Source organism: Spea bombifrons, chromosome 12 (assembly GCF_027358695.1).
Source record: "Spea bombifrons isolate aSpeBom1 chromosome 12, aSpeBom1.2.pri, whole genome shotgun sequence".
NCBI classification, from domain to species: Eukaryota; Metazoa; Chordata; class Amphibia; order Anura; family Pelobatidae; genus Spea; species Spea bombifrons.
The window spans coordinates 3,949,261-3,964,875 of NC_071098.1; the positions used below are offsets into that span (position 1 = coordinate 3,949,261).

At 46.5% G+C, this 15,615-nt stretch overlaps 1 protein-coding gene across 1 annotated transcript; it reads left to right on the plus strand.

Annotated features, from left to right (window-relative positions):
- Positions 1-552: 552 nt before the first annotated feature.
- Positions 553-13,256, plus strand: SLC25A33 (solute carrier family 25 member 33). Its single transcript, XM_053452079.1, has 7 exons — positions 553-740; positions 10,094-10,276; positions 10,743-10,820; positions 11,093-11,193; positions 11,912-11,978; positions 12,339-12,622; positions 12,762-13,256. The coding sequence occupies exons 1-7, from the start codon at positions 697-699 to the stop codon at positions 12,962-12,964; spliced, it is 960 nt and encodes a 319-aa protein (XP_053308054.1). The 5' UTR covers positions 553-696; the 3' UTR covers positions 12,965-13,256.
- Positions 13,257-15,615: the final 2,359 nt, after the last annotated feature.

Sequence of the window (15,615 nt, forward strand, 5' to 3'; positions counted from 1 at the left end):
ACCTGCTGGTTGATCGGCCCCATGCGGCCCCCGTCTAGTCGCCCGTTTCTCCTGCTGTAAAGACTCAAACCTTGTTGGTCTCGTCTTAGATTTAGGGGCCGTATGTCTATCCCATGCATGTTTAATACCCTCACTGTATTACCCGCTACCACTTCTGCTGGGAGGCTGTTCCACTTATCTACCACCCTCTCAGTAAACTTCCTTACCCTATATCTTATGTATTAATTGGTAAACGTTTACTCCGGTGGATATATATATGTATTTCCATGCCCCATGTGACACCCCTCCCCCAGGGCACATGTTCAATGACCTGACCGAGGAATCACGCAACATTCTGCAAGTCAGGGAACTGGCGTCACGGACAACACCCCCCCATTTCCGAGCGGCTCGGCGCGCATGCGCAGTGTAACCACCTCGTCTCCAAGCGGCTCGGAGCGCACGCGCAGCGTCACCCCACCGGCTGCAGCTCTGCACACACCCCCGCGTGATGTCACCGCTCACACCTCCCTGCTGTTGATGACGCGATATCACCAGCCGGCTCCGGAGGAAAAACCGGCTTCTGCCGGCCAGAAGAGTCACAGGGAGGCCTGCAGGGGACAGGAGCGGGACTCAGGACCCCTGGACGTATCCATTACCAACCCCTCCAGGGAGAGGATGTCGCTGTGACCCAGAAATCCTATTTCCTATCCGTCCAGCATGGCTCAGAGCAAGGACACCCTGCTACATCTCCTGGCTGGAGGGTAAGAGGACATGTGCCACCTCGTCACATACACCCATATCGTAATATATGTGTAGAATGCCTCTGATTGTGTGATTAATAATACATTAAGGCGATTTGGGTTATTTCCGGATTTTGTATATAATTTTAATAAGTCCCAGTGACTTCTAACGCTGATTTAGAAACTCTTACTTTGAGGACAAGGTCAGAGACCCCCCTGTCATTACAGGGTTAATGATCATAGAATCCTGGTACGTTCTATTACTGGGGATGAGGATGAGGTGCAGCTGGAATATAATCTGTTATTATATTTATTATTATTATATTTATTATTATTATATTTATTATTCATGACATCATGACGCGTTATAGCGAGCTGCTCTGCTTATAGTTCTGTTTGCGGTGTTTCGGAGCGCTTTCACTTCTGTTATTATGGATTTGGGGCAGACTTAACCCTTTATTCAGTGCCTAGTTGAGCTCTGGTATTCAAGGGGTTAATAATCCTCATGATGTTTAAGAAACCGTTTTTTTTTTCTAATCTGTAACCGTTTCCTGCTTGCATTTTGTGGCTGTCACCGGGATATTAGGTAGGATGTTAGTTAACCCCTTCTTTACCAGATGTATGGACAGTTGACAAACTCCCATCATACACATCCACACAAATGACATCATAGACTGCAGCACCCATCAGGGTGGGATCTCCCCATAGACTGCAATGGGGTCTTCTCTCTCCTCTGTATATACTGTGTGTGTGTGTATATGCTGTGTGTGTGTGTGTGTGTGTGTGTATATATATATATATATATACTATGTGTGTATATGCTGTGTGTATATATATATATATATATATATATATATATATATAATATTGTGTGTGTAGATATAGGGACTGGACACTTGTTACTCTGACCTTTGGCAGTTATTGTAGTAACACTGAGGATTCCTCTCTGTTGCATATATCTCCTGCTTTTTGCCCGTTTTTGCTCGTTTATCCTGCGGTTGGCTGTAGTATCGGGTTTAATATCGCGTTTTGTTGGCGCTGTCAGTTCTGGGGTATTAATGATTGATCTTCAGTGACCGCGAGGATCCGAGACGAGTCGATCGCAGAGAAAGAGCAGTGATTGGATCCTTGTTCTCCGCTGCGCTGTTTGGTGAAACCCTATTGGCTGACGCTCTAGTGCCTCTAAGTATTTACATACATTAAAAACAGTCTCTTGTAATGTTTAGTAAAGGGTTAACGCAGCTTACGTTTATGTTCCTGGTTCCTGCTCATCTTCTCAGAACTTCATTGTTAAAAATTCCTTTTCTGGATTTATTTAACTCGGGTTATTGGTTTGGGCCCCTGGTGCGCTGCGCCCCGTACGGGGACACCGTATTAGCCGGCTAGAATTTGGTGTTAGAAATAAAGAACCTGCCGTCAGATCGGCCCCATTCGGCCCCCGTCTAGTCGCCCGTTTCTCCTGCTGTAAAGACTCAAACCTTAATCAGTCGTTGGTCTCGTCTTAGATTCAGGAGCCGTATGTCTATCCCATGCATGTTTAATACCCTCACTGTATTACCCTCTACCACTTCTGCTGGGAGGCTGTTCCAATTATCAACTACCCTCTCAGTAAAGTAAATCTTTCTTTTACCCCACTGAAGGTTTGTACCCTGACAAAAGAACGGCCTGTATCTGTTTTATTTATCGTTTGGATGTTTATTGTCTTTGATAAATATAAATATTGTGCTGGATGTTACGTAACGTTCCATAAGAGCCGATATTGTGAAATAATTCAGTACTTTTACTTTGTCCCAAATTGTAACAGTTTTTTCCTGTAACATCTTCTGCCCCAAATATATCCCCTGGCCCCGACTCCAACATGACGATGATCCAGCACATTATTATTATTATTATTATTAATACACAATGCCTGTTTTCCCATGATTCCTCCGCAGTGGCCTATTCTGGCCTAGGGGGACTAGTCTTGGGGTGGCAGCCCCTCTGCCACATAATAAAGGATTAATCAATGGGACCAATCGGCCCATTAACCCTATAGAGGGCTGTGGCAAGTCAGTGTTATTGCTTCTGCCCAGCTCCACGCATTCTAAAAAGCCACGGCGTTGGAATATGACATCATAATCCGTGGGTCAGAAGGGGGGCTGCACAGAGGGGGGGGGGCTGCACGGAGGGAGGGGGCTGATAAGCCGATGTCCCTCTATGTGGATCCCATTGGAATCACAGCCAGCCTAAGCAGAGAGTTGTAATCCACTTCCAAGACTTGTTGTGTTATATTTTTAGATTGTAAGCTCTTTGGGCCGGCTCTCCTTACTTCTGTAAGTTATATTGTTTATGCTATTTACTGCTTGTTATGTCCTGTGTACATCGCTACGAATATATGATGGCGCTCTATAAAACAATACATAATATATGGGGTAAGAATTGGCGATAAGCTGCAATTGCGTAACAGGGAGGGGGGGTTGCTGGCAGCTGGTGTGCAGGCCGCGCATGTTCGGTGCATCACCACTGTTATGTTGGAGCCACCTGGGTGAAGAACGCCTTTCTAGTGCCCCGTTCTGACATGTTTTCGGTCTGATGCAGACAATCAAAAGTAAAAAGAGCGGCCCGTAGCGTTCCACGCGATGTCCCGTTATAAACGCATAGGATGATTAATGGATTTTCTACGGGTCGGCATAAATAACGTTGTGTTGGGAGCTGCGCGTTATATAATCTCTGCCATCCTGCGCGACTCGGTTATATAATCTCTGCCGTCCTGCGCGACCTCCCGCTGCTTCTATTTCCAACACAGAGAGAATTTCCGCATCTGTCTGCATATCCTGCGCGGCCGCGGCCCTGGTGCATCCGCCTGGACTCCAACTCCCAGTAAGCCGGGACGAAGCTAGAAGAGTATAATACTGGCATTTAATACGTTGGGTCCTATGGATTGAGCGCAGTTCTGATGTAAGATGCTACCTCTAGCAGGAACCTTCCGTTGGTTTCTATGGTGACTGCACCACGTTTAGCCCCAGAATTCCACGGCCCGTTGTGTCTGCGTTTCCCGTTGCGTGCAATTTCTATGAGATCGTTTCCTCTAATCCCCGCGTTTCTAGAGAAGAAACGCCTGTGCGCGGGAAGCCGTTGCCTGGGGCGCCTCTCTCTAGATCGTCTGATCATGTTACACGCGTCGTGATCATGTAACGTTACGTGTTGTCAGGCAGAAAGGATAAAGGATGCCGTAACTCGTAAAGTGCAGCCGAGCTTCTGGAACCGATTCAGAACCTCGAGATCTATGCGTTTAAAAATAGCCCAAATCATTAAGACCATTGGCGCAAGCATCTCGCTGCTGATTGGCTGAGAGGAGGCAGGTGCATAACCCACCTGTGCTTAAAAAAAAAAAAAAAGTCTGGATGTCCCTTTAAATCCCGATAGATTCCAGGTAACTCGAGGACAGACGGTTTTTATCTCCAAAGCCATTGCTTTTATTATGAAGCCAGTTTCTGAGCCAGTTTTTTTTTATTTTTTTAAAGTCTTGGGCTAAAGCCAGGGAGAAAGTTTCAAGGCATGGGTGTTCACCCCCCCCCCAAAAGTAAAACTCTATTACAGGAGATAAAGAATATATTTAAACCTTTTTTTTTTTATATATATAGCAGAATGAATTAAAAAAAAAAAAAAGTTTTTTTAATTAGTTTCCCGCATGCGTAGCAGAAATGTTCTTCGCCGTGAAACTGTTTTTTTAGTTTTGCTTCCAGGAATGTGTCGCAGCGTGGAAGGACATGTCCTCAGAGTTTCTGCTGCAACGTTGCATCATATCCAGTTTTTTAAACGTAATCTTCAATGTCACCGGGTTTAAAAGCTATTAATTAAGAGGAAACATAATGTTTCTTCCCGTGTTCCCGCACCTGTTCCTCGGAACACTCGGGTTGGGTAATTTTGTGAGAAATGCGGTAAGATAAAAATGTTTCCATCTTCTTGCAAATCACATCTAGAACTCGCCATTTAGTGAATAAAGCCCCAGACAGTTACAATGAGTATCTGCAAACCCGGGATCGGCATACGGCTCCTGCATCTAAGACAAGACCAACGACTGATTAAGGTTTGAGTCTTTACAGCAGGAGAGACGGGGGACTAGACGGGGGCCGAATGGGGCCGATCTGCCGGCAGGTTCTATTGCAGATTATGGGGGCTGGGATTGGGTATTGGGGTGATGAGTTAATACCCCAACTGTTGTTAAGAGGCAATGAGTGACAAATTAAAGTGATTAGAAGTAAAACTAACTTCCAGCTCTGGCCCTTTTCTGATTAATGCTTATTATTCGCTGCTAAGAAGATTTGGGAACTCGACGTCTCGTTCGTGCGACCGATATAATAAGATCATTTCCCCCCCGGCCAAGTGTGTGACCGAGATATTAAAAGAACACCCGGCCTCCTCCCATGCTGAGCTATATCGAGAACAGAACAGGCAAAAGGGCAGCCGGCGGCGGCTGTGCGGCGACTCCAGGGTCACGTGCGCGGAAGCAGCCTGTTAGTGATAATGTACTTAAAATATATATACACTACCGTTCAAAAGTTTGGGGTCACTGAGCTGTTTTCATGGAAAATAAGGACATTTCTGGCTGTAACATTATTACAAAAGTGTTTTCTAACCATCAATGAGCCTTTTAAACTTAAACTTGGATCAGCAAACACAACGTGCCATTGGAACACAGGAGTGATGGGAGTGATAAAGGGCCTTTGGAACACAGGAGTGATGGGAGTGATAAGGGGCCATTGGAACACAGGAGTGATGGGAGTGATAAAGGGCCATTGGAACACAGGAGTGATGGGAGTGATAAAGGGCCATTGGTACACAGGAGTGATGGGAGTGATAAAGGGCCATTGGAACACAGGAGTGATGGAAGTGATAAAGGGCCATTGGAACACAGGAGTGATGGGAGTGATAAAGGGCCATTGGGACACAGGAGTGATGGGAGTGATAAAGGGCCTCTGTACGCCTATGAAGAGATTCCACTAAAAATCAGCCGTTTCCAGCTACAATAGTCATTTACAACATTAACCCCGTCTGCGCTGGATTTCTGGTCCATTTCATGTCCTATGGAACACGCATAACGTTTGCTTCTTCTATACATCATTTAACGCGTACATGTATTGCATTAAACTGTAAAGTGTACACAGTATTCCTAATTTACCACGAGGCATCTAAGGGTTAAACGGGCTCCCGGGAGCCTCTGCGTTGTCACGCGCAGCACTCTGATGTGGATTTGAATGCGCGTGAGTAATAAGCGCTGAGCTGGGCTGCATTTTATTTGTTCTGGAGGATGTAGCCGGCTGGCCGGGGTCTGTTGATACAGATGGTCAAAGACAACGCTGTCGGCGTGAAAGGCCGCGCTGCGCATGGAGAGGGAAGCAGAAATGGAGCATCTCAGTTGTTAACAATTAGTCGGTGCCCGGCACAGGAATGGCCGTCTCTTGGAATGGCCGTAATCGGCTGTTCTTATGTTGAGCTCGTGTTTGCAAACTCTTCGTGGCTCTGAATTTATTATTAACGCTGTAATTAGATGAGTCCCTCGTAGATGGGAACACCGAGAACAGTCAGAGGCGATTACTGCGGAATGAAATATTAACCTGAGCCCTGGACACAATGTAACCGATGATTCACCGAGCGCTGTGCGATGCGTCTCGTTTGCTTTAGTAGGAAATTAAATTTAAATATGTTGGAACAAGAGGTTTTAATGTAGAACCGGAGCGTCAGAGCCTTAGATGTAATGTCAGAAAGTTTTACTTCACTGAGAGGGTGGTAGATAAGTGGAACAGTCTCCCAGCAGAAGTGGTAGAGGGTAATACAGTGAGGGTATTAAACATGCATGGGATAGACATACGGCTCCTGAATCTAAGACGAGACCAACGACTGATTAAGGTTTGAGCCTTTACAGCAGGAGAAACAGGCAGACTAGACGGGGGCCGAATGGGGGCCGATCTGCCGGCATATTCTATGTTTCTTAAAATCCAGAAGCCAGCAGGCCGGCCCCGGTCCGTGCGGAGAATGCGCTCGCTCTCGCACGGTTTGAAAGCATTGACCTAATTCACGGCTACCGAGAAACCAGGTTCCAGAACGTGCAACACAAAAGAAAAAATGTCGAAATAGGCAAAGTTCTGCCAGCGAATGGCTTGCTATTTTTTTTTATATTTGCCGTTCCGGGGGTCTCGGACAAAGTGCGATTTACTCTGCGACGAGTGTTTGTGTCCCGTGGCCGAGGCCTTCGTGGCGTGAAGCCAGCATGGTCCTCTTTCAAAAGCGGAGCTGTGGGAAAGTTCTTCAGTTAGCGAGGTTAAGGGGTTTGTGTTTAATGTTTGGGTAATTGGACGAACTCCCTTTCTTTATTATTTTTCTCAGACAGAGTATTTTGGCCAATTTTCCACTTCTCAAAAAGTCTTGGGCAAGGGCCGAAAGTCCGGAAAGCTTTCAGGAACCACGAGGATGCTGGAAATGCCCCGGACTCAATCCGCCACGTCTCCTCTCCTATTATCATATAGCGCCATCGTATTCCGTAGCGCAGTACAATGGGATAAATGGTGTCATATATATATATATATATATATAATCGGAAATGTTCTTGTGACATCACACCTTTACGGATGTTCTTGGATCTGCGCTTGCTGTCCCCAGCCTGGCATTGACCTGAATGGTTGAGGAACTCGGGCAGCTCGGCTGGTCGGATCGTCACCACTGACCCAAATTATTTAAGGACAGCTCGGTAAAGCAATCTACGCCCGGCCCTTCCCGGTGCCGCCCTGAGATCCAGCCGTGCAGAAACTCAAAACCCCGGATCATTTGGGCACAGGTGCCGCCGAAAAGCCGATCCCAGCCAAATCTGACGGTTGCCGGCTGATGCCTGTTCCGGAGAGGCGTAGAATTCAGAACTGTGTTCTGATTGGCCCCCGACGCTGAAAATCCAATTTAAATTTACAGGCAGTCATCAGCGTACCATTGGAGCAGGCCCCGAGACTCTTAAAATATTAACCCTTTAATAGCCCGTTGTAAAGAGGCTACACGGCAATTCGCCAAATGGCTTTTAATCCTGGTCCTCGTGGAAACCTTGACTCGCCATTATGTAAAGATACTCTTAATTGAGTCACCTGCATTCAAGCAGGGATATCAACCATGACAAAACCCCCAACTTGGGAGTCTTATTTATGATTACAGCAGGGTAGGATAGGAAGGAGCCGTCTCCAGACGGTACGACCCCCGAGAATCTTCCCCTAACACCGAGATTGGGACAAAACCCCCGAGACTCCGGGTCTTAGTTCCCGGGTATCGTGATGAGACGACGACCAGGTGGAAGACTTACTAAAGCATGGAAAATTGGGCAATTTCCATAACTCTTTGCATACGTGTTTGAATACCTCCGAGCCGGCGTTCTACCTACGCAGAATTTGTTTCCTCCGGTGCTAAGGACTTAGCGTTGGTCTGACTGTCCTTACAGGCGACCCGCGGCCCGGACCTGGTCTATTAACTTTTTGGAACTCGGGCAGAAAGGGCAGGTTATGTTTTACCTCCGGCGGGAATAGCTGGCAGCTCGCCAGGGCTAAGAAACCGGGAAGCCGTAGGGTGAAAAGACTTTTTTCTTTTTCTTGGAAGGAGACATGAAAGAACACGCAGGACAAAGAACAAAACAAATACACAACCAGGATCTAATCCCAGAGTCACAGCGTTCATTCTGCCGGCAAGCAAAGCCGTTTACTCTGAGACACTATTCTGAGGTTGGTGCTGGCTGCTGCCAGAAATCCAGCGCAGACGGGGTTAATGTTGTAAATGACTATTGTAGCTGGAAACGGCTGATTTTTAATGGAATCTCTTCATAGGCGTACAGAGGCCCTTTATCACTCCCATCACTCCTGTGCTCCAATCGCCCTTTATCACTCCCATCACTCCTGAGTTCCAATGGCCCTTTATCACTCCCATCACTCCTGTGTTCCACTGGCCCTTTATCCCTCCCATCACTCCTGTGTTCCAATGGCCCTTTATCACTCCCATCACTCCTGAGTTCCAATGGCCCTTTATCACTCCCATCACTCCTGTGTTCCAATGGCCCTTTATCACTCCCATCACTCCTGAGTTCCAATGGCCCTTTATCACTCCCATCACTCTTGTCAGTGTCTGCTCAGGGCACCGCTAGGTCCATGCCTCCCAACTGTCCTGCTTTGCACGGGACAGTCACGATTTTGACGCTCTATCCACCTTACCTCTACCTCTCTCCCGAAAACCAGTACAGAGGTAGAGTTCGGGGGGAAGCGTGACTTCTAAATATGTTTCTAATTGCCGTTTCGTATGACCCCTTTAGCCCCGTTTGATCATATTCTCCGGTTTTAAGTGGTGCTTTTGGGAATCGGCGTGTAAATATATTTTCATGGTTACCGCGAGGTAGTTAATGTTTGACATCAAACCGTTACACCAGAGGGCAAAGCGAACTCGATGTCAGCTGTTTGTCGCTTAATGCGATTCTCGTAAATGCAAGCAAAATACAAAATTAGAGCCCCATGTTCTTAAACTGCATCAGGACCTCTACCAGGAGTTTAAGGGTACGGGGCTCTAATGCGTTGCCCCCCCTGGTTATTCTGTTCTGCCTTTGGTGGGGTTGCTGGTGCAATCTGTTATATTACATCATATTATATATGCAATCTATTACATCACGGGGCTGGAATAATAAATCCAGCTGTCCGGGAATTCCTGCTTTTATCACTGAAAAGAAGGCGCAGATTTTTGAGCGTGCGCAGAACGTTAAACCTCGTCTCCTGAGACCTCCCCGCGTTCGTACGTCCCTTTGGGGGTTTCTCCTTTTCTTTTCCCACGCCGTCCGTACATAAAGTTATTTACTTGTAATCTCAAGACGATGTTTCCGACCTTGGCCAAATTATTTTAATTCTCACGTCCTCGTAGGTACAAATATCCATGGTTTTTTACTTTTTAAATCCCTGTTAGCAATGACAAATTATAGAAAAACATAATAAACATAAACAAAAAAAAATCTGCTTTTATTTAAAAAAAAAAAAATGGCCTGCAATGTGTTAAATAACAATATCTGCGTATTAACGAATTCTAATTAATTATACATTCCATTGGAATACTGAAGTGTGTGTCTGGGTTCTAGAGCGGTATCGGGTCCAGCGGATACACCAAGAACTCCTTAATTCCAAAAGCTGATGATATTTGATAGGAAGCCGCTGTACGACGGGGTACATCCCAAGGAAAGGTCTACGTTCTAGAAGGTGGAGAACCGGCATTCTAGGCTCTGGCTCTATCCGTCTTCCTCGCGAGACCCCGACCGTACGGACCCTTCGGAGATCTCGTGTGTGACTACGGCCTTGGACGCGACTCAAGTTGGCATTTTGTTCCCTCTGTAGGTGTGCGGGGACCGTGGGAGCCATCGTCACCTGTCCGCTGGAAGTTATCAAGACGCGGTTACAGTCGTCGGCAATCGCCCTCCAGCCCGTTTACTACCCCCAGGTACAGCTGGGCGCCCTGAGCGGGGGAGGCGTCGTGAGGCCGGCTGCTTCCGTATCCCCCAGCGTCCTTCAAGTTCTAAAGTGAGTACCTACGTGTCGCAGCTCCGAGCCGATGTATATAATATATTTTTATATATATATATATATATTCCCGAGTGTCGCCGGCACCTGCTGTATCCGGTTCCAACAGACACTCGCAGGTCTCGCACGCAACCAGTTTTTATCTACACAAAAATGTGTTGTGGTTTCGGGATCGGTTTGTGCAGCTCAGGGAAGGGAGCTGGTAGAACGACGACTCTTGTTATATACAGCATTTCGTGGTTCAGAGCCCAAAAAGACCCTCATATGAGATCTGTCGGGTCTGGCTGGATCCAGAAAGTGCGGTAAAGCCAAATCTGTTTGGTGCTCACTTAGGGCCAGGAAAGAAATCCGTGCGATGTAGAAGCGGTGCGCCCGCTCCGTGGCAAGTCGTTCCTGGAACCGTCTTCCTTTTATTAGTCTTTATTTATTATTGACTCTTAACGTGCGGGCTTTTGTTTTTTTACAGATCAATCCTTGAAAAGGAGGGACCAAAATCTCTCTTCCGAGGGTTGGGTCCAAACCTTGTGGGAGTAGCGCCTTCCAGGTAACTACGATGACTCCAGATCTGGGGGTGCCTCGGGCATCGCGCGGACCCCCTCACTCACAGCGGGGTTCATTTATATTTCTATATTAATGCATGTTTTAAATTAGAAGCGGAATCCGACTACTTTTGCGATCACCTTAAGATTCTAGAGCGGGCATCGATGAGCCGCAAGCTGTTAAGGAGCTAGAATTTATGCGGACCCTTCGACGGGCTGCTTTACACCGGGTGGTTTCTATTCTGCATTAATAGATATATGTTCTTCCATGTTCCAGGGCTGTCTACTTTGCATCATATTCCAAAGCCAAGGAGCAGTTCAACACCATTTTTGTCCCCAACAGTAACATCGTGCACATGTTTTCCGCGGGCTGCGCAGGTAGCGTATACTTTACTTACAATTTGTGTATTTTGTGTTGAATTAAATCATAATAAACTTTCTACGCAATTCTCTACCAACATCCGATAAAGCTTCCGTTGTGGATTTACCAATTGGTGATCCTGGTAGTGAAACGGTTAAGGCTAAGCCGTCACATGTCGATGGCTGCTGGCCTCGTGAGTCCTCGCCTGTTTTTTTGACGGCATTGCAGGGATGCGCTGACGCAAACGGGAACGCTGCTCTGCGACAGAGGGACGTCTCTAGAAATCGCTGCGTTAGAGAGGGTGCCGGGAGCCAGGAGCTGATTCCGCAGTTCGTGGAGTAGCACTGCAGTCAGCAATCTCACGCGGCTCGGCAGCGCTGCCTTGTGGTTGTCTGGGAGTATTACAGCTCCTATTCCGGCAGACCCCACAGAGCGCAGGAGAGCCCTTCACCCCTTCTGCCTTAACCTTTTAGGGCAGAGCGTCTTTCTTTATTATTCATTGTTCTATATAGCGACATCATACTCCACAGCGCTGTACAATAGGAGTGTTTTCTATTTGTCCTGACCTTCTAAGCTGGGTCACGATTGAAGTCTGTTGTTTGTGACTCTTGAGTTGCTGGGGGTGCGATGCCACGGAGCTTTGATTTTGATGGGGGGCAGAAAGAGAGAATTTTTCACAAAAAAAAATAAAAATGCTGAAATATCACTGACCTATTCTGCCTTTTTTTTTTGTAGCGTTTGTCACGAATACGATGATGAACCCAATCTGGATGGTGAAAACTCGAATGCAGCTTGAAAGGAGGTAAGATCATTCGTGAGATGTTTCAGGACTTGTTCTAAGAACAAATGGTTTGTGTTTAATTTTAGGGGGAAAAATAAAAGGTTTTTCTCCCCTACTTCCTTAGTAATAAATATGCTGCAATTTTTTCCATGACTTCTTTGGGCGGTCCTTTTTATGATCATTTTTAAAAGGGACAGATTTACTGCTTGTCGGCATTCTTCTAAAACAAAGCCCTGCTGCTGCAGCTGCCTTCCTGCTTCATGGTCTGTCTGTCCTTGTCACTGATTGGCTGCTGGAAGCGTTTATTCTGAATAATGCAGTAATATTCGTATTTTTAGTCTTCTTACCCGTTCCTTTTTCTCTTTCTCCTTCGTCTTTTAGAGTGCGGGGCTCGAAGCAGATGAACGCCCTGCAGTGCGCTCGCTACGTGTACCAGACAGAAGGAGTGCGCGGCTTCTACAGGGGTCTCACAGCCTCCTACGCCGGGATATCGGAGACCATCATCTGCTTTGTAATATACGAGGGTTTGAAGAAGCATCTGCAAGAGATCCAGCTGTCGACATCCAAAGCTCCGGCGGGAGAGAAAAGCTCTGCTAACTTCCTGGGTCTGATGCTCTCTGCCGCGTTTGCCAAGGGGTGCGCTTCTTGCATCGCTTATCCACATGGTACGTATTCTGCTCTTCGGTCCCAGATACTCGGGGGTTAAACGGTGCGCTCAGAACCATGTGACCTGTACGGATCGAGAAGAGCATTGTCGTAGCCACTTTTTTTTTATATATATTTTTTTTAATTTTTTTATTACAGAGGTGATCCGAACCCGATTGCGGGAAGAAGGCACCAAGTACAATACATTTTGTCAGACCGCCCGCCTGGTGGCCCGAGAAGAGGGCTACGCAGCTTTTTACAGAGGACTTTTAGCCCAGCTCTTTCGGCAAATCCCCAACACGGCCATCGTGCTCTCTACGTACGAAATCTTGGTCTACCTTCTCCGCGACATGCCCAAATAACCGGCCGGAGGCACCCGAGGGACTTTGACCAAAACGCGGGACTTGTGCGACTGTTATGACCGCTAAATACAAGCCGAGGACTTTCTCGCCTAGCGGGCCACCCCCTTTTGGATTCTTTCTTTCTGGAAGGTTTTCGATTATCATTAACGTTAGTAGTTAATTTGTATATTTTGTTATTTTAAACTTGCGGAGTCCCGATTGTTTACTGAAATCCTTGCTATTTAATGTACGCGGCCTTGGCTGCCACACAGGTTTTATCTAATTTATATCTATAAAAGAGAGAGTGAAGGTATCGCCTAAACGCGTTTCTTCTTTATTTCTTGGGATGTTATTGTGCCAAGTCTTAAATAATTTCCGTGACGGGGGGGGGGGGCTTCTTTATACGGTGTTTATTCTAAAGGAATTATTTAAGGAGAACTCCCACCGTACTTTTAGAACCCTTTAGCTTTTGTCCTCCCAAAGCCTCCTTTCTGGGGTGGGGGTCTGGCTTCGTGGGGGGGGGGGCAGGCTAGCCCCATAGTACTTTTATAACGTAGGGGGTGTGGCTAAGGAGTAGACAGAACATGGGCAGGGAGTAGGCGTGGCCACACACTGCTTTCTCTGCCCGGAGAATGAAGAAACCGAGCCGGAGACTCAGGGCAGCGGGGGCTTCCCCCGCAGAATTTTATGCAAGCTTCCTGCTTTTCTGCTTCAAGTAACAAAAATCTACTTGGCGACCATTGCCGGTATCTACTGACAATGTAAATGATTCCTACTAAAACCATCAAAAGTCTGTATTTCTCCTCTAATGTCAGCTCTTACATGGCATGATCCTGTGTATTTCTGGCCCAAATGCATCCCGTATATTTCTTGTTGGGTTTATGCGTATTTAGTATAAGTAGAAGAGCTGTCATAGGCTCAAGACCAACAGCTGACTCCAACGTACACATCACCGTAGGACTCCTTGAATCAGGGGACAAGCGAAGCCCCTTCTCATGACATTCCAGGACAAGCCCGGCTACCTCTAGTATAAACCTACAACATTCTTTAAAGGTCTTGTTACACCTTGGGGGCTTCTTAAAATATTAAAGTTCTGTATCATGTACGAAGGAGTGAAAGAAATCCGCCACTTTGGTTTTCTCTTTAATGCTCTGTCTCTTAAACTGTATTTAAAGGTTTATTGAAGTACTGGTTGCCTAGCAACAGAATGCTGTCATTCCTCCAAGGCCGTCCCCTATGTATAATATCACAGGAGTCTGACCACCTACAGCCACGTCCACCAGCCACGAGCTTTACGTATCCACCTTTACCCAGCGACGGCCAGTGAGTGTGATCGAGTGAGGTGTTCTGCGTGACAGGTGTGATGAGAGTTAATAGGAGCGATTAAAGATAACGCCCCTTCTGTGATGTCAGAGATGGGCAGGCTCAGAGGTGAAGACAGACAGGATTCAAAGGCCTCGCTGAAATGTTTTCAACAAGAAAATACAGAAAAATGTTTATTTTTTAAAATAAAGAATACTTATTTAGGATGCATTCCATAATAAAAAATATCATGGAATGCTGGGGAAAACGTCTATGTGGAGCAGCACCTTTACTGTCTCCGGAGGATTCCGCTGAAAACCGGGTTCCAATGATTTGAGATAACAAGTAGCCTTTAATGATGTGCGGACCGTCGCCTTTAACCCCTCAATGACAAAATGCATTGTTTTCAACGGGTTTTGGGACTGCCCATTGGCCTTAAGGGGATAATTTAATCACTTTGGGTACAGAAAGCGTATCAATGTTTAGTGCCAAACACTCCAACTCTTTGTGCCTCTCCCTAACGAGACCTCCGGCGCAAGTCATCGAGAACTCAACCAGGCTGAATTTCTGAAGGATCAGGCAGCGTCACAGACGGGATAAGCCATGATTCAGAACGCGGTGCCCAAAGCCCCGGGCAAAACCAGTCCCAATTAGCCAAAGAAGAGGACATTACTGGGAGGTATCCGGTGCTTCCCCCCACAATCCCGCACCTTCCCGCGGGGGCCGAAGCCGGTTAGCCTACGTTACACCGACGGAAGTGTAACCAGCTCCTTCCCAAGGGGAACTAAAGGAGTTCCTTCCTCCTCCTCCTGTCCACCTTGAGGGGTATATACACCATAGCACTGTGCTATGGCATATGACGGCGCTATATAAATCAATAAATAACATCTGTGTTACAGAATCTTTCGTTGTCTCAATACGCACAGCTTGGAGGAGCGAGGCGGTGGAGGGTGACGCAGCGACGGGATTTAAATGCCTGATTTCTTGTTTTCCGTTTCGGGGAATGCATTAAATCCTCACAGAGAACGTTCATATACATTCCTCTATAGTGGGGCTGTGGGGGGGGGGTTACCCTGATCCTTTAACCAATCAGCTACGTATGTCCTGGCGTACAGCGCTGCAGAATATGATGGAACTAAAAGATTAATAAATTATAAATATACGTCTGATAGATATCGGTAATTCTGTATTATATACAAATATAATTTCTCCGAATTATGAAATTAGATTACTTTTTCTTACGTGCCCTGATGCTACATTAACATATATATATATATATATTTACACGCACGCACGCACACATACATACATACATAATAGACACACACACACATATATATATATATACACACACACACACATTATATATA